Source organism: Chaetura pelagica, unplaced genomic scaffold, assembly GCF_000747805.2.
Source record: "Chaetura pelagica isolate M959 unplaced genomic scaffold, ChaPel_1.0 scaffold221, whole genome shotgun sequence".
NCBI lineage: Eukaryota > Metazoa > Chordata > Aves > Apodiformes > Apodidae > Chaetura > Chaetura pelagica.
In genome coordinates this window covers 6,249,872-6,269,492 of record NW_009952533.1, presented here as the reverse complement: position 1 = coordinate 6,269,492, position 19,621 = coordinate 6,249,872, and the positions used below count along the sequence as shown (strand labels likewise).

At 40.9% G+C, this 19,621-nt stretch overlaps 1 protein-coding gene across 1 annotated transcript in view; it reads left to right on the top strand.

Moving 5' to 3' along the window:
- Positions 1–5,564: 5,564 nt before the first annotated feature.
- SLC7A11 (solute carrier family 7 (anionic amino acid transporter light chain, xc- system), member 11) overlaps positions 5,565–19,621 on the top strand; it is a 58,525-nt gene continuing 44,468 nt past the window's right edge. Inside the window, exons 1-3 of the mRNA XM_010008919.1 lie at positions 5,565–5,841; positions 8,690–8,816; positions 13,554–13,669. Of these exons, the coding sequence (XP_010007221.1) occupies positions 5,565–5,841; positions 8,690–8,816; positions 13,554–13,669 (520 nt within the window). The remainder of the gene's footprint in view (positions 5,842–8,689; positions 8,817–13,553; positions 13,670–19,621) is intronic.

Genomic DNA, 19,621 nt, shown 5'->3' with positions numbered 1-19,621 from the left:
GAAATTCCCCTTTCCAAGATTTTGGATGGATTGTAACAGCCTTCCAGTACCTGAAAGGGACCTACAGGAAAGCTGGAGAGGAACTTTTTACAAAGGCATGTAGGGATAGGACAAGGGGTGGTGAGACACTGGCACAGGTTGCCCAGGGAAGTTATAGCTGCCCCATCCCTGAAGTGTTTAAGGCTGGGTTGGATGGAGCTCAGAGTAACCTGGCCTAGTGGGAGGTGTACCTGTCCATGCAGGGGGTTGGAACTAGGTGATCTTTAAGGTCCCTTTCAACACAAAACCATTCTATGATTTTATTATTATTTTGGTATCAGAATTCAGTGGCTGAATCTATCTCACACCTGTGACTTGGGATAAATATTAATAATTCTTTAAAAAAAAAAAAAAGATTCATAGTGGAAAAACATTATTCCCATAAAGTAAAGCACCTGGCCAGATAGGGGAGTAAGGCAAATGGCCCGAGATCCTGTTTCTTGTATACTAGATACTGTATGAGGTGTATGAAATCAGAATGAATAGGGAGCAGTTAACCAAGCCTGTAATTCAGTAATCTAGGCATCTGTTGTATAATTTCTTCATATTATAATCTTTTTATCCGGTGTGAAGAATTCTCATAAGAAATATGGAGAAATGAGCTAGGAAAGGAAGTGTTCATGCTGCTAATTTTGTCTCTATCTAGGTTTTGGTTTTTTTTAGAAATCCAATTTTTTTCAGAAGTGCTGATTAATTCTGCTCACATGCCCAGCCTAGCCTGAGACAGCTCAAGCAAAATCCTCAAGCCAACAGCAATCTTGCCATTGTGCCAGGTATTTGGCACATGGAGTTTTGATGGAAATTTACCCTGAGGTCTTGATTTCTTGAAAGCCAATGAGTTTCTCAATGTCTGCATCCAAAAGCTGAGGAACAATAACACAGTGACTGAAAATTCTTCTCTCATTCTGCTGATGAGAAGTGCAAACACAAAAGACTCAAAGATAATATTTATGTACAGCATTGCTTAGGTTATGATTCCATATATCCTGAATATGAAAAATGAGATGGTATAAAACACAATCATGTCTTCACATAGACAGGGCTTCAGTAAAGCCTGAGTTTCTCTCAAGTGGAGCTTTCTTGCTTGGTACCAGCTACTTCTGATTCTTTGAAATGTCAAGCTGTTCAGCCAAATTCATCATGCCTTTTGAAATAAAGCTTTAACAGTGATAATTTTAACAGTGTTTTGCTTTTGTTTTGTTTTGTTTTTTTCTTTCTAGCTGAAAATTGACTGGCAGCTATCAGCAGATTGGAGATAGGGAAATGTTCAGGTGTATTTCCCTTCTAAACTGCTATAATTGTCTGCAGTCTTCTTGGATCCAGATTTCTATTTGCTGACTGCATAGGCACTGTGCTAGAAGCTTTTTACTGAAAATAAAAGAAATAACATTTGAATTGCTTTTGGATTTCTTATAGGATTTTGTATTATTTTTAAAGCCTTGAAGCTGGATGTGTATTTCATTCCTTCTCATATTTTGTTTTTCTTCTAAATATCTTCTTTGTATCTGGCACGTAGTGGAATGCAAAATAATTGAGAGAGTAATTTGTGACTCTCTGACTACAAAATAACACTCCCCCCAACATTCTCAGTAATTCCATTTTTAACTAAAGCTTTGGCCTGTAGTAGAGACAATAACAAATTGTCTCAGTCTTCTCACAGCTCTAGGTTTGCATTATGACTTAAAACTCTGTCCCAGTCTACTGAGGTTTTGTATACTTAATGATTATACCATTTTCACTTAATTCCCAAGGACACTTTAGTTCTTAAACAGTGTACAGATTATCCCTCTCCTCCCCCTGCCCCGGGCCCTGTCCCAAAGCTAGTTAAGCTATTTCTCAAAACTACAAAAGGAGCAAAAAAATCCCCCAGTCAAAACTTTTCAATGCTAGATTATCTTCATGAAACAAATGCTTTTAGGTATTTTGCCCTTTTTTTGACATTTGAAACCAGACTGCTGCCTTCCTACAGGGTTGCTTTCCGAGGCTCCAAACAGCTCGGCATTATATGGAGAAGACTCAGCTCAGTTTCTTAAACAACTTTTTCATGCCGTGCCACCCACACAAAAGAGTTTGGGGCTTTCCTCGCCTCTTCAGTCTTTATATACTTCCTTTTTTATTCCCGTATCTCCTGTCAGTGTGGCTATGTGTGGTCTGCAGGCTTGGCTTGTGACTCTTTTGGTGTGCTTGATGCAATAAGCTGATACACAAATGCTTGGAAGGACTGTCAAGGTATGCTTACTGCACCTAGAAATTAAGGAGATTTTCTGGGCTTGAACTCAAGTCCAGGCTTGAATTTTAGGTCCTTTGCTTTGCTCTGTGTGTGTTGTAGCATTCCCATAAAGGGGAATGCTATGTGTGTGTCTTTCGTAGCATTCCCCGGGGGAAATATCAAAATCATAGCTTCTTTGGTATCACAGATACAGTTATATCCAGGTTTTTGGTATGAGCTCTACTAATGTGAAATATGGGAGTGCCACATCAGTCTAAAGAAAATTGCACTCTATCTCTTTTTGTGCTGTTTTCAGATTGGATTTTTATGGAAGAGCAGGGCTGTTCTGAGCATTGGACAAGTTAAGCCTTGTGCTTTCAGAAGAGCTCTCTGAAAAGACACCGAGTGTTGTGTGTTACAGTTGCATAATGATACCACGGTCCTTGTTCTGTGATGAATAATTCAAATGAAAGTAGCTGGTGGGCTATAAATAGTCCAAACAAATGTTGTGAGTATACTGTATAACGGGGGGCAGCAGACAGGAGTGGGCCTTTTCCAGCTTCATGCCCTCCTTGGGACTGGGCTCAGGTGATTTCTCAAGAAATTTCCAGAATTTAACAAATAATCCCCCAACACTAAATAAAGATTCCTGTGGGTGGGACTGATAGTTGGAAGCAATGTTTGAAATCAAAGCCTTTCTCTAAGGAGAAAAAGTACTACTTTTTTTTTTTTTTAATATTTATTTTTCGTGGATGGCATTGAGAAGCAGTGCACACAGCGGTGCTCACTGGGAAGGCTACAAATTGTGTGATCACAAGCAAGCTGCCAGTATTCAGGAAAAAGGGTTTTCTGCATCCAGCTTTCCTTAGTTCCCACCTTAGAAATTTCACTGGGAATTTCACATAGTACTAAGTTTTGCATGCATGTTATCCCTCTACCACAGAAGAGGCAAGTGCCCTTTTCCTTGTGTGGGAGAGCATTAATAGCTATGTCCAGGGGGCAGACATGCATTCTTCTGGCTAGTGGTCAGATGAAAGCTGAAAGCCATTATACTGTCCAGTGTTTTTACTGAATAGCTGATGTAGACAGCTGGATTACTGGGAGCTGCCTTGAGATCATCTCTGAGGTTACTAAGCTTTTGGTTTAATCTTGGAGCCATCTTCCTGTGTAAATGAAGGGTAAGCATTAGTTAAGAATGATTACCTTAAATTATTAGATTATTTAAGAAGTCATGTGTTTTTTTAATTGAACGGCCTTCGAAAAACAAAATAGAATTCATCAGTCCAACCTACTTCTGTGGCAAATGCTTTTTACTGGTTTGATTTGATAGATTTAGTAACTTCAGGCACTTATGATCTTATTGGGGGCAGTTTATGAAGTGTACATCAGAGGAAAACAATTCTGCCTGGCACGTCACCTGCTTGTGGCTTTGCGTGTCATTGATGCCGTGACAAGTGGCTTGGTGTGGTGACCAGAGGAGGTCCTGCCCTCAGTTGGTCTCTGCAGTCACCTGTGGCATATGCTGGAGGGGCAGGCGTTTCCCCAAAGGGTTGGGCACATGGTGCAGTGACAACAGGAGCTGTACAGAGCAGTAGACATCAGCAGATGGAAGAAGAGGTAGGATGTGTTCATAAAACAGGCAAGGGCTAGCAGTAGGTAGTCAAAAACTACAGGCACACTGATGTTTTTATCCATGTGCATTTAAACCAGATGAACTTTTTAATGCCATCTTTTATCTCATTGCAAATTATTGTATATGAGTTAGAACTGAAAATGTGAGGCTTTAAAAGTACTGAGGTTTTACACTTGCAGTGTGTGATACTCCAGGATCTCCTGTTTCTCAAATAAATTTGAAAGCACGGTAGTGCTCTGAGCTCAGTGCCTGCTTTTCAAATGTTTTAACTGCTATTTATTTATTTTATTCTGCCCTCAGTCCTAGCTCCTAATTAAGCAGTAGCTGTAAGAGCAGTAACTGCAGTAATCATTTCTCTTTGCACTGATCTAATCTGAAGCCATGAGCAGCTGCAATAGTTATGCTACAAAGGATTTTTTCCCTTTGGCATATATTGCACAGACTGGCCCTTGATTAGGTTACAAGTGCTTGAAGGCTATTGATTTTTTTTTCTGTTTTATAAGAGTGCTTATCTTTTTAACAGTTTAATTTCTCAGTTTTGAATTTGAATGATCAGGTTGAGAAACAGAGGCATTTATGCATCTGGTTACCTGTTTATCTGGCCAGGGAAGCTAGATGATAACAAAAAAACCTTCTTTCTGACTCTTGAGCCAGCTGGAGATCCCGTGCTCTGGGGTGTTGTCCTCCTCCTGCCAGATCACACACACGAGGTGGCTGTAAACATTAATAGTATTTCTTAAGGGGAAGTGTTGCTGCGGCGTTGCTTACCCACATCCCCGGAACACTCTGCGTGTATGAAAATGACTGTACTGTGAAAATAACCCTGGGTTTTCATTGGGTATGTTGCTAAGCAACTCGGGGTAACAAGGGGGTTGTGTATATATTCTTTAGGTAGATACAGGTCCCTGTAGAGAGTCCCAGGTAAGTAATGTAGATGTGAGAGGGGCTGATGAACTGCGGCACAACAAGAAGTTAAGCCCCACACACTTTGCTTTCATTAAGAGAGGACTTTTTCAAGAAAGAAATTGGATTAGACCCAGGCATGACGTATCCTGCTTGATTTCTTTTCCCCTTGCACTCTGACGAGCTTTGTGTTTAGGCAGGCTTTTGTTTCTGGCTCTGAGTTGCTTTAAAAAAAAATTGGGAGCATGTCTCGGGGTGTTAAGGGTGATATGCTTAGCTTGATCGGCTCGGTTTGCTTGTGGGTGCTTTGTTCTTCCCACCACCCTCAGGTCTGTTGTGCAACATGCCCCTACTGTTTGAAAAGGAAAGGGGAAGAAAAAAAAAAAAAAAAAGAAATGCTGAGTAATGCCAGAGGTTTCTCAAATGGCTGATGCAAACCTGGAGAATTTGCATCATCATTCAGCTGGAGTAACTTGGTATGACAAGAGCTTAAATACAAGTCCATGCGGAAGCAGAGCTGGTTTCCAATGATAGGGCAGTACCAGCTCACAGTGTGAGAGCACAGGTGTTCCCAGCACTGCTCCCCTCCCAGGGAAAGGCTCTGCTGTAGGAGCTTTTGCTACCTGTGCGTAGGAGCAGCTGGAAAGATAAGAGAAAAGCAGAGGAAGAAACTAAGTAGTTGGCTACAGACAGAGGGGAAAAAGGACCAACAACCTTGAGTTTCTGCTGCAAACTTTTTTGTGCTTGTGCTTGCTGTGGCTGTGCTGGTGGTGCTGGAGCATGGTTAGGAAAGTTGCTGTGACCACTGTCTCTAATGGAAGATACTTGCAGGGGCAAGCTAATGGCAGGTTGCCATCCATGGACAGCAGACAGCCAGCCCAGAAGGAAAAAGTTGTGCTGAAGAAGAAAGTGACACTTTTGAGGGGAATATCAATCATCATTGGCACTATCATTGGAGCTGGCATCTTCATCTCCCCCAAAGGCATCTTGAAGAACACAGGCAGTGTGGGCATGTCCTTGATTGTCTGGACAGTGTGTGGTATCCTCTCACTCTTCGGTAAGTCCCTTAAAAGTTTCTAACTGGTCCAGAGGGGCAGCTGGTGGATTATTACTATTATTTGTCCAATTTTGCCATTGGATGGCAGGGCACAGCATGGAGCTTGAAGACCAATAGGGCTACGGAAGGTTTTTTTCTGTATGATAGGTTCTGTGCAGAGTGCAGAGGTATGCAATCTCTGTTCCCTCCGCACCTGGGAGGTAAAGACTGGGAGCCTGAATTATTGTTTCCTCTGGGTCCCTAACAGAACAGGAAATGTAAATTTATTTTATGCCATACAATGTGCTGTATGTATAATGTTTTTCTTCTGGCTGTAAAAGGTAGTTTAGTGTTTGCTTGTAAGGCCCCCGGCAGCTGGGGATTCGAGTCGCTCTGCTTGAACACCAGCAAAATGTTTCAGCAGCTCAACTTCATTCCCTTGGGGTTAGAGCAAGGTCTGAGAGGAACGATTCCCACTGGACCTAAGCTGTATTGGCATGAAAAGGAAGCAAAACAATAACACTAATAACCCCTCTTTCCAGTCTTGTATCACTGCTCTTCACTTTATTCCCTGTTCATGATGTTGTTTTGAGAGATTGTGCTGCAAAAAAGTGTACTGCAAACAAAGTTGTAATACATAAAATTTTATGCTAGCCTACCTATTGTGATAGTTTTTACTAATTTTATGTATTTTTGAAGAGTATTAAATTCTGAACGCCAGTTTATTTGTTCTATTCACAAAGATCCCATTTAGAGTGAAAAACCTCATCCTGCCTCTGCGGGACAGAGGGTCCATTGACCTACTTAATGAGTTAATCTCAAAGAAGCTGAAGAACTAACATGAGTATTGGCTTTATTTGAAACAGAAACGGCTTGTTTTCTGGCAGAAGGTGAAGAGGACAAACACAGGCTAACACGTGTCTGCTTAATAGGTGGAACATGCAAATGCCACCCTGTGTAAATTGGCTCTGAGCTTAAAAGAAACACAAACTGTTTACAGGCTAAGTCCACCCAAGCCAGATAGACAGTGTGAACGAGTTAGGACCCATTTTGGTCATGTATTACATGCATTGGTACAATGTGCAGCATAATTTGTTGTATAAATGGTGATGTCCTGCCTGTAACCAAAATTCCCCTATAAAGACCTCAAACACAATTTGTAACCTAAAGACCTCTGTCTTTAGATTTAGTCAAAACAGAATTTGCTTAAGCATTGCATTTTTTGCTTTAACTCTAATAGTAGTAATTTTCTGGCTGTGAGGTAAAGTCTGTTGAAAAAATAATTTTAAAAAAATTTTTTTCAGAGTGATTTTCTAGGTCATTTTCCAGATCTCAAGATATGAAGAACTGTGTAATTTGACCCAGCAAAAAATCACTATCTTCCTATGAATGGACCCATTACAGTTGTGGGTTTTTTCATATTTTTATGCCATTCATGTTTGTAATTCCCTACATGACTTAATTATAGTAAAATCACATGCAAAGCTCACTTATGGTCTTGCAAAGGCAAGACCTACATGTATTGAAACACAATTTGATTTCATCCTGAACCTTGACAGAAGAGCCTGGCAAGACGAAAATTCATCAATAGTTGTTTTTTTTTCAATGTGGCTGTAAGAATCTCTTTAAGTACAATTTCAGGTAAGCTGAAGAATAGCAGAAAAAAAGCTGCTGTATTTTTACAAAACCAGAAACAAAGCAAATGAATAAAGATGGAATTTGTCGTAATGTGGTGCAACTTTGATGGACTGGTACATGTTAGGTGATTTTGACAACTGTGGTTTTCATCTGAAAGTGCTGCAGTGTCAAGGCATTCAGGGAACACAGCACAAATGAGTTCATACATGTCATTGATCTTGACTCTATGTGATGCCATGTTTACAAACTTCGTTACTGTTTTTATCTGGCCTCTCAGGCTCTTCTAAAAGGGCTGCCAACATTTACCAGACATGGTATGCTTCTGTACTAATGTGGTCCACTTGTGGAGCTGAGAATCCACTGACTTTGAGACTGGGTGATGGCTCATTCAGCAGTTGCATTGGGTGAAGAAGGCTTTGTGCAGATCCTCAGAGTTGCAGCTTGCTCTGTAATGCCAGAGGCCACAAGTGTTGTGCCAGAAGCAGCCTCAGGGAGCTCTCTGAGTCAGAAGAGCTCCTTGCTGGGAAGGCCAGTAGCACACTAAAGGGGCCTGGACCACTTTTGCAGGGACTAATGCAGCAACGTCCTGATGATCTGAGGTTTGTTTTAGTCAGTGTAAATGCACCAAAGGATGAAATGAGCCTCCTGCTATGAAAACGTGAAGCTTTCATTGCATTAGTAGTACACATCAACACTAAACCAGTGTGGAAAAGCCAGGGTTAAGCCATCCTCTGAGTTTTGTATGCAACGTGTTGGGAGTACTAGTGAGGAAAATTCTTAACCTGCAGTTCCTGCTTCCATATTTTGTCCAGTTCGTTGCTTTGCCTGTGGCTGAGGGGGGTGGAATACAGTTTTCAGGCTTCAAAGGCTGAAAGGAGCTGATGGTTGTTTGCTAACAACAAATCACCATGTCAGAAGGCTTTCACTTGGTGGTGCAGCCTCATGGTGATACAGTGTTTTGGTGTCCCTCTTCACGAGAATCAGATGACTAATGAAATGTGTTGAAAGCAAATAGTTTGTTCAGTGGCTCATACGTAAATGTAACCGGATACATGTACAGGTTGGTTAACTGCAGGTCCTCCTGAATGAGTTGAAGCTTAGGAAGTTGCTTGAAAAAATCAATTACATGAAAAATAGCTGTGATACCATGGCAGCTCCATTGTCTAGTTTATAAATATGCTGTAAAGTACTTTTGAATATCTCTTGTGATGCCATGGCTTAATTCTCACAGGTGCCCTCTGCTATGCTGAGCTAGGAACATGCATTAAGAAATCTGGTGGTCACTACACCTATATCCTGGAAGCCTTTGGCCCGTTACCTGCTTTTGTGAGAGTCTGGGTTGAATTACTCGTCATTCGGTAAGTGAAACCTGCCTTTTCTGTGTTTCTTTTCTGAGGCCAATGTGCTTTTCAGTCATAAAGAAAAACCTTCAATATAGGATGGGCAGAACAAAACAAATACATTTTGATCAACAAGCTGTGTTCTTTTAGTACCGTTGCTTCAGAGATCTGATCAATGCTGTTTTCCTTGTTAGTGTTGAAACATTCAAGTAGACATATGTGCATGTATGGGGGGAAATAACAATTCTGACAGAACTTCCTGCCACACAAGTTTTGCTACTTGCTTAAATTTTGCTAAGTTTACTGTGTCCATTAATGTCGCTAATAATGCTAATACTCTTGCCTATATATAGTGTAGTGGAAGAAGGAGGTCACCTTTACGTTTTTCTCAGTGCTTAGTGTCAGCTTTTGGAGCAGTTGCTGTTGTCTGTGGATACAGGAATAACTCCTGGTGAAGGTACTGCCCAGTAGTTTTCAGATTTGGGGGCATCATGTGTTTTATGAATGTTAGTTCAGGTCTCCATTTTTTGTTTTCTTTTGTGGGCTGTTGGAGAACTTAACTCTTGGTTACTATGAAAAGCACTAACTAGTAGCCAAATAAAGCTACGTTAAGTCCTTGCATATCCCAAATATCCAAAGTATTGTTTCGGTGTGTGAGCCTGTGGCTTGTGCAGCCCTTGGCATTGGGTAGATGAATTACAATACTAAGGTGCCAAATAATAAAATAATATTAAATACATTTTTATATCAAGTGCAGATGAGGCCTTTTGAATTGTTATTATTTTTTTGTTAAAGTATTGTTGAGGCTGGAGAGCTTGCTACATGTAGAACAGGGCAGCTCATTTACGCAAAATGACTTTGGGAATGCTCCATTCCTGCCTCAGGCTGGTTAGCACTCCTTTCCCCTCTCTTCAATAATCAGCAAATTAGTCACAAAAGCTCAAGCCTCACTTCAAATCACAGCTATGTTTACCTAATGTTGACAAGTTCTAGCATAGACTGTTGAGTTTAAAAGCACTGACAGTGCTGAGTCATTATGAATCCATAAATCTTTATCTTTTTTCCAGAGGAAATGATTATGTATGTCAGATGGCCCCTTACATCCTCTTCACCCATATGTAATCTTTGAATTCACTGCATAATATCCATGAAACATGAGAGAAGAGCAGATGTCTTAATTGTATTAAGTTTTTGCCAAAAAGGAAAACCAAAGAGAGGAAGCAGACCTGTGCTTTCACTGTGAAAAGCACAGACTTGTGAACATAAGTGTATCATTGCATTTCTCCTAATCAGAATAGTGTTAGAAATTCCCCTCTTAATCTGCACCTCACTAGACAGGGGAACCTAATAACCTATGCACAACTACCCACAAGAAACCAGGTTTTATAAATTTCTCTCCTCACAAAATTATTATTTTTATACATATAATGGTACCAGAAGGGGGCCTACAGGAAAGCTGGGGAGGGACAGTTTACAAGGGTGTGTAGTGATAAGACAAGGGGCAATGGTCTTGAACTAGAGCAGAACAGATTTATAGACATTAGGAAGAAGTTCTTTACATTGAGGGTGGTGAAACACTGGAACAAGTTGCCCAGATATGTAGTGGGAGGCCCCATCCCTGGAAACATTCGATGTAAGGCTTGACCAGGCTCTGAGCAACTTGATCTAGTTAAAAAGGTCCCTGCTCACTGCAGGGGGGGCTGGACTAGATGGCTTTTAAAGGTCCCTTCCAATCCCATATATACTATGATTCTGTGACAGTGTCCCAGGAGTGCAATAAAACCACTCTTAGTCATCGTAATCTGCCCCACACCCAGAAAATAATAATCTTGATGGTAAGGAACATCAGTGGATTCTTTAATCATCAAATCTGAGAGGCAGTGAGGGAGGTGTTCTTGTCACAACTTGTGATGATCACAGCAGAGCTGCTGAAACTCTGTGTAGAGTTTTTTTTATCTGACTTCCGCAACGCTAAACTAATTGGCTGCTGCTATCAAAGAACCTGAGACCTAATATGTATCTAGGTTTCTTTTAGCAGATGAAGTTGCACACACATTTCTCAGCTAAGCCATTTTTTTCCTCTGAAAGATTTCAGGATCATCACACCCATGGGCTTGTGGAGCAGCAGCAACCAAAAGAAACATTTCTAGTTCTTGTGTATCTTTTCAGCCACTATTTTACAGTCTAGGACACACTTAAACTCTGCCCACATACTGAATAAACTGTGCAGGCATCACCTGCTCTTTAGACATGCTTTACACTGCTGCTTCTCATCCAGAACAGGTTGGAACTTTTTTCCCTCCCCAAAAGTCAGGTTATGAGCATATTACATAACTTTAAAAATTAGAATAATTTTTAAAATGCTCATTCTCAAACAAATGGGGCTGTTCAGCTGAGAGAAGAGAAGGCTCTGGGGAGACCTGATAGTGGCCTTCCAGTACCTGAAAGGGCTACTGAAAGGGGTGGAGAGGGACTTTTTACAGGGGCTTGTAGTGAGAGGACAAGGGAGAATGGCTTTAAACTGGAAGGAGGGAGATTTAGGTTAAATATGAGGAAGAAATTCTTGAGTGTGAGGGTAGTGAGACACTGGCACAGGTTGCCCAGAGAAGCTGTGGAGGCCCCATCCCTGGAAGTGTTCAAGGCCAGCTTGATGGGGCTTGAAGGAACCTGGTTTAGTGGGAGGTGTCCCTGGGAGTTGGAACTAGATGATCCTCAAAGTCCCTTGCAGCCCAAACCATTCTATGATGATTACGTGAATGTGTTGTCTGTAGTGCTCAGCTATGGAGGTTGCAAACCTCAGGCTGGGTGTGAGTGCTGCTAAGAGAGCCCCTCACCTGTGCTGTGTGCTGGGCCACTATCCCTCCTCCTTTCCTGCTGCCTTTGTGTGATCTTTGCCCTTCAATGAAAGCTGCTAATGTGCTTTCTGTCTGCTCCTGAGCACACAGCTGTCAGGGGGCTGCCAGCCTGTCTTTAGGGCTGCTGTCACTAGGAGCTGACTGCAATAAATTTCCTGTTCCTTCAACTTCCACCTCCACTGACTGACTCTACTGCCAGCAGCATCTCCCCCAACACATGGGACTGTGAGAGACATGACTAGTTATTAGAGGTATAATTTAGGATCTAAAACCTTGTTTTTAAAAACACAGTGGAGTGGATAGCAACTTCCTCTTCAGAAAGGCCTTTCTTAAAATGAGAGGGAAAAATCCAAGTTCTGGAAAAAAGGAGCCAGGACTGAGGCAAATAGTATGGGAAAGCTCCAGGGAGCTCATCTTTCATCTGATGTAGCACACTTCAGACTAATTCTGGCAGACTGCAGTACTTAAAAGCCAGAAACCTGGTGATCTTCTTAGGTAAATTAGAAATAGTGCACTGAGGTAAAGTCAGCAAATGCTGTATAATTCCAGCACAGAGGATACCTGGGCCCTGAGTGAAGGTAAAAGTTGCAGACAGTTGTTGGCCAGTGAGAGGAACCAACCTTGTGCATGGAGGGGGGGGACACAAGCAGCAGCCCTCACTTGTCCATGCTTAAACTTTTCAAGGAAGATATTTCTAGTTTTTTACTGCTCTGCAGTTTGGTCCAGCACAATGTGTGGTATTTTCATTGAGTCATAACACTACGAAAGTGGCTTTTGTTTCAAGGGCAAAACTCTCTTGTGGAAAATTCCTTTATCATTTGATGGAGAATAATACCTTTCTGCAGAATTTTTACACTGCTCCATACATTTTTAGCAACTATATTTTTATTTAAATTCTGGGAGCTGAGGCATTTCTTTATTAAATACTGTAGATTTTTTCACAAGAAATTTGCATGGACTCTGGTTAAACTCAAAAATCCTCTGAGGCAGAATCCTGTGTCTTTTTGTCCTTATTGTGTGTGTGTGATGAAGCACAGATGCCACCAGCTGTGGTGAAAGTGTCCTCCCAAACCAAGCGTGAACAGACCACTGGAACTGTAATAGGCACACAGTGTCTGACCAAAGCACAGTGTAATTTGTTTTTAATATTTGTTGGTGTTAAGGCTTCTGGCAAACATTTAGCTTGTCTCGCAGAGAAAAGCTGTATGAATAGTATGAGTATTTGAAATTTTTAAGAATAACTTAACACCTGTCTTTCTTCACATTTCTCTGTTTCATGGTAGGTGCTTTCTGTATTTCGAGGATTTTTGCTCTTGTTTGCAGTGCTAGGAAGTTGTTAGTCAATAAAAGGAACATGTTCTCTTTGCATTTTAGGAAATCCCATTTTCAGTAATTTTTTGCATTGGCTCAGATTTTAATAATGGACTTCAGTAGTTTTTGGATATTTAGTAAAGCAGAATTCTCAGGTTGATGGAAATTAATTTTCTTGTGCCTCCAAGGGATGATATACCTGGTCACTAAAATACAGTCCTCAATGACTTTTACTAACATTTTTGCCCTTGTCTTGTTATTCTGTCCATGTTCACTTCAAGTGAGAGAATGAAGATTTCTAGATACCTTTCCTTTCTGTTTATGGCTGCTTCACACCATGGAAAGTATAAGAGCAATCCTGGTCAGAAGTGTTGCTGTCAAGATCAGAACTGCTGAGCAAAACTAAACTGCTCATGGTCTCTTTGCTGTGTTCAGAAATCAAGGTACATGGCAGCAGAGTTACAAACAGGCACCAAAACAAAGTACAGTTCATTGTTCTGTGATAGTACAGATTGTGGGCTCATGCTGTAACTTTACTATTGCAGATTAATTTTGTGATTTATTTCTTTTGTTGCTGTTTTTCCTCTAGCCCTGCTGCCACAGCAGTGATATCGTTGGCATTCGGACGTTACATTTTGGAGCCTTTCTTTATGCAATGTGAAATCCCAGAACTTGCAGTTAAACTTATTACAGCTGTTGGCATCAGTAAGTACACAATTTTAGGTTTCAGGGAAGGGTAAATGTGATGTAAAATGGGGGGGGGAGGGGAAGGGGGAAAGGAATTGTGCACTGAATAGGTAGCTGTTTGATATGAATCATTACAAAGTGACTCTGCCTCCACTGCCAAAGGCATCAGCGTGACTTTTTGCCTGGGTATGTGTGTTTGCAAACATATGCAGTAGCAAAAAGAATAGCAGACTTTATTAATGGCAGGGAAAAATCTATTGCCAAGACTGATTCTGTTGCCACTTGAATTAATGGCAGAACTCTCATTACTTTTGTGAAAGCAATTTCAGTCCCTACAAGATGGTGAGCCAGTGCCAGAGATATGGAAGAATGATTACCTGATTTTAAGTGCTTTGCTCTACCTCTGTTTTAGGAGGCAATCGAGTGCCAAGTATGATGCTATGAAGAAATGTAGTTCTCTTGAGTGGAGCACAGGCAACATGAGATCATTTTCCCTAGTCCCACTCTGTCCTGCAGAGCAATAAAACTTACTGAGGCGCTTGCAGCTCAGGAAGCAGGAACCCCACAGATGACTTTGGGAGCAGGGTGTACAGCTGGGTGAAAATGCATGTCTGTGATCAGCAGCTTGTCCTACTCTTGCTAACTTTGTAATTAGTGTAAGAGGGACCATTTAGGGCTACAGAGAACCAGTAATTGTCAGTGGAAGGGAGGGAGGGCTATCCTGAGACCAGGAGCTTTGCAGTGTACCTGTGCTGGTGTGGGAAGCTGCATGAAGCAAGGCTGCACAAATCCAGGTGGGAATGGGAATCTGGAGCTGTGTAGCACTAGAGGCTTGTGTCCAGTTTTGTCTGGTCACTGGTGATGATGCTCCTTGTGCATGTGTGGGCACATTCACATTCTACTGTGCTGGGAGGAGAGTGCAGAGTAGACCTGAGTAATTAGTAACAGATTGTTCCTCTCAGTTTGGTCAGTGCACATATTAGAAGCAAAAGGACTGGAAAAAGGAATTAAGACATGCAAAAGGCACCCAGGAGATCGCTTCAGTTTTGCACAATAATAGGATTGGATGACGTTTTCTTTCTTACGAGTAGAGAGGTCAATTGACATTGAAATTTCCAGTCTCCAGGTTACTGTGCTTTTGTAGGAGCTCTCATGATAAGAGTTCCCTTCTGCCAGGAGTGTTAAACAATCAGTATGTGACTGCATTTCATTCTAACTTCATTATGCACAAACTATAGGTTTCATAGGAATAATTGAATTAAAGGCTAGAATTTTGAGGTCAATGACTTTTTATAGCTACATCTGTCTGAAATATTTCGGAGCAAGATAAGGGTGAAACAGATGTTCAGTAACTTCAAGGTCACTGAGACAGAAGGAATGTTAAGTGAAGTCCATCAAAGCAAGCGTGTGTGATTTGAGCAGAATAAGGAAACAATTTGAAAAAGGTTTTTTTATTACTTTTAATTGAAAATCAGAGGGCTTCACAAAGCAATTAAACAAAGAAGTAGCATTGCAGGGGGGGTGGAGTTATGCTGAAATAATTACAGCCTAAAGGGAGAGAGGAGTTCACAACAGCCTGCTCCTATGGTGAGCATGGGTCTATACAGTGCAGGTGGGATGAGCTGTAGTTTCACTGAAGGAAGGGGTTCTTGCAGAAACTTTGTAATGATGAATGGGGACAGTGCTGAGGAAAACAGCGACCTGTCAGACTGAGGCATTATCTTTATTCATTGCAGGATGCTGTACATTGGAGTTTAATTTCTAGTGGTTTTTGATCATAAATTCAGGGATCCCAGAGCATGCAATTGTTGTTCTTGTTTGGTGAGAATTAGCTTGTGCGGTGGTAATTGTTAAGAATGTTTTGTATTGTGCTTGGTGGCAGAGTGATAGGTAAGATTTAGGTGTTGTTGAGCTGAACAGACACATTGGTGTCTGAAGAGCTTATAATCCAATTTAATGGTGCCAAAGCTAGTGTTTGCTTCCACTGAAATGTTTAAGTTAACCAGAAAGTGAACTGACATGCCTTTTGTAGTCTTATCTGCTCCTGGTCCCTTCTTTCTCCTGAGCCTGATGGCAGAGTGCTCACTGCCTATCTGTCTTTATTACACAGGGGAAAGGTAGTGGGAAGCACCATTAAGCTCTGTCCTCGGGTCAGACTTTTTTATGTGGTTTTACCTTGTCATTTCTGATCAGACTAGAAAGCGCAGGAAGAGATTTTGAAAAACCTCCAGGTGATGCTCTGCTCCTAAACACAATCAGCGTACCTAAACAATTTCTGACACATTTGTTTAAACTGGTCTTAAAACCTTCAGTGAGGGAGTTTCTAACGCTTCACCTAATACTGTAGCCCAGTTCTTTCTATCCTTGTTACAAGACAGCTTTTCTCATGTATTTTTATTTTTTTTTCCCCACCTAAACCTCCTTTTCTGTAATTCAAGTCTATTATGAAAAGGTTGCCTGAGATGGATGCACCAAGGATTATGATAGGGACTGGCAAATACTGTTGCTTCTCTATCAGCTGCAAAGAAGTGCTTCTTGTAGAGGAGCTACAGCCCATTCTGCTCCCCACGGTTCCACCTCAGTGCTTCTGTGATGGAAAAGGACTGATGATATTACAGAGATGATGTAGATCAGATGAGAGCTCAAATGGAACTACTGGGGATGGTGACCTTTAAAAAAAAAAACCCTAGTCATTCTTAGTTTATTTATTTATAGGAAAAAAGCATGTGCTGGGCACAAAATTCCCCTTGAAATCACATCTCTTCTGAGCAATTTTGAACAATCTGTGGAAGCTAATTTTCTGTTTCACAATACGGTGCTTTCACTAAATACATATATATATTTAGTTATTTTTTTTTACAAAGATAAAGAACTGAAAAGTCCAAATGTTTCAATGGCTCAGTAGAGCAAAAGGTGCTAGTGTGTGGGGGGGTCTTTTCAGATGCCACAGCTTTCTGAACCTCTAAAGCAAAGGCTGCCTGTTCTGCTCAAACTCAGAAATCACCTGGAGTTTCTCAAATGCATCTCTGCAAGGAGAAATACCTCAGCACACTGGATATACATAGCTCAGTGAGTCTGCCATAAAGGTTTTCTAAACTTAATCAATTTAACCATACTTGAGAGAAGAGCAGACATCTAAAAAATACCTAATTACTACAATTGTAATGAAAATAAGCTACCAGGGAGAGGGGAGAGAAGCTGCTTGTGCCCCCAAATAGGAAAGAACAGCTGAAGAAAATGCAAACAGGAGGTGGGGCCATCTAAATGCCCAACTTTACTTGAGCTGGACACAGCAGCCCCAAGACACAAAGCAGAAAGGATGATGTCCACTTTTGTTCTGATGCTGAAGGCAATCTTTTTAGGAAAAAGAGTTAAAAAATATTTCTTGTCTTTAAGTGACAGCTAGTAGGCTCCTTCATATTTATTATTTCTTCCAATGAAGACCCATCCTATCACCATGACAGCGCAAAAAAAAATCCCCTATATTTGTGTATTGCTTTATTTGTATCTTTTAATTCTCCTAGTGGTAAGCTTAATATTGGCAACAGGAAGGGAAAAATGATACTGTGCCAATATATTGAATTGTACTATCAATATGTAACCTGAATAGATATGCAATCTTAACTGAGCCTGTTCTAATCTTTTCACCTGACCCCCATATCAGAAAGCAGATAAACAGGTTTCAGCTATTCAAAACTGTAAAATGAAAAGCAGGTTACAAGCTCACTCATGTTTTTAAAGCTTTTACACTCATTCATGCATATTTTGGGCATTTTATGCCATAATAATGTATAATTTCCCCCCTTTTTTTCTAGGTCTGCCAAAAAAACCCTCAAATACTCCAAACTATGGCTGTTAGAGACAATATTAGACATGAAAAACAAGGTCAGCTGTACAGATCGGTGCTTGCTGACAAATACTCCAGCCCAAAGCTTTATTGGCAAAGATTTGATAGTATATGAGTCTATAGTTAGTTGCTTTTTTTTTTCGTCATGGCAGATGTTACAGATGTCACTTTGCAGCGCTGACCATTTTCAGACTATTTCAGTTTAAATTAAGGCATCTCTTGGCTTGCAGGAATAGCAAAAACTGCTCTGATGAGTGCTTCTGTGCCTCCTTAGACTTCATTTTAATTGACACATTAGGATCTGCAAATTGAGGATATTTTTTTACTTTGTTTGAATGCCTTGACCCTAAAAGCCTGACAGGTTAGGAGCAAGAAATTTCCTTGGATTCCCTCTGAGGCAATGGTACACAGACTCTTCAAAAGTAAGCCAGGATGTAATGCTCCCTGCTGCTTCTTCCACTAGGTTTTGCTATCCATCTATAGCTGTGGCTGTGTGAAGGAAGGAGATTGTGAAAACCAACATAATCTGTGTTGCCATTGTGCTTGATTATTCACAAACCACATTTTGTTCTCCCTCCATACTCTCCTCGGTTAGGATTCATCTCGCTTTTAGTCAGGTGTTTAGTTTAAGACAATTGTCTATGCTCCCCATGGAGTTAGTGGAGAAAGGGGGAAAGAAATGCTTCCTGATGCATGCGGAAGAGATGTTATTATTCATCCTCTGGTGGGAATTGTCTCTTCATCATGAACACAGCCACACTAGATGCCTGACTTCTAGTTAGCCAAGTTAGAGATGAGTCCTCCTTTCACCAGATCTGGTATCAAAGCTTCTGCAATCAGTTTCTTGAAGTATCTCCATAAGGCCCTATTCATCAAAGACATGTATTGAATAATGACCACAGTCCCAAGATATAATTTCTTTCTTGAATCTTGGCACAGTTGTCATACTCTTCTCCTACTCTTCAGCAACTTTCCTCATGACTCCTCTGTTTGCCTTTCACTATCCAGTTGCTAACACAACCAGTGTGATGTTAATATGTGGTAGCAGTGCAAGCCCCACATCCCCATATGTCTGTTATGCACATAGAACTGCCAAGACCAAATATTATAAGAAGACTGTAAATTCTTATAGCCAATTAAATCAAATAAAATGAAATGCCAAAAAACCACCTATTTGATCTCAAATCTTTTAAGAATTTGTCTCAGCCCTGCATCCCAATGTTTGTGCAGTTGTCCAGCTCCACAGGGGACTTTCTAGTAGAGGACCATCAAAACTAATGGCACATGCATAGAACTGACTGCATCTGTAGTGTCCCTTCAGTTTCCCCATCAAATGAAGGTCCCTGCAGTGTCCATTTCACTTTAGCTATTTCATTAGAATTCCTCAGGTGAAACATTTGGCTGGTTTGAGCTCACAGTTGGGGATGGAGAAGGTTTTGACACAATCTGCTCACAAGCAAGCTGTCTTCATCACAGTACTAGGCTGCACTTTATTTTTTTTTTCCCTTTCAAGCCAGTGTAGCTGCTATACAGATCTAGGGCTTGTGGTTTGTGTGTGGTTGCCCAGCAAGGAAGGTTATGAGTTTCCATAAGAGCTGATGCTAGTGTTGGTTCTAGTTTGCCATCCATTCTCATATGTGTATTAGAAAGGTGAAACTGGTGCATTAGAAAACCTCCAAGAGGACTCTCTCCAGGGATGATGCTCATGTTACCCATTCTGACCTGTGTAAGGTGACAGAGCAATTGCTGCAGTCACCTTGAACTCTGAATAAGCTTGCATGTCAAATTGCAGATACTTTCTTACACATAAAACTCTTCCTTGATGTTTTCTTGTGGCCTGGTCCCTGCATGGGCTTTGTCTTTTGGGAAAGAAAAGTACAATATCCTGAACTCTCTAGGAAATCTGAAATAAGCCAGGGCTTTCTCATGGCACTGGATTTTCTTTATAACTGTTCGTCAAATTAGTATTTTAAATATATTCTGCTTAAATGGCAGTTGTTAACCTTCCTGGTAAAAAAGCCCTAGGAAAAGAAGGGCAGCCTTAGTGCTAATATTCAGCAGCAACCTAAAGAGATCTTTCAACATTTAAATAAGTGAAGATATGTCAGACTAGCATTGATGAA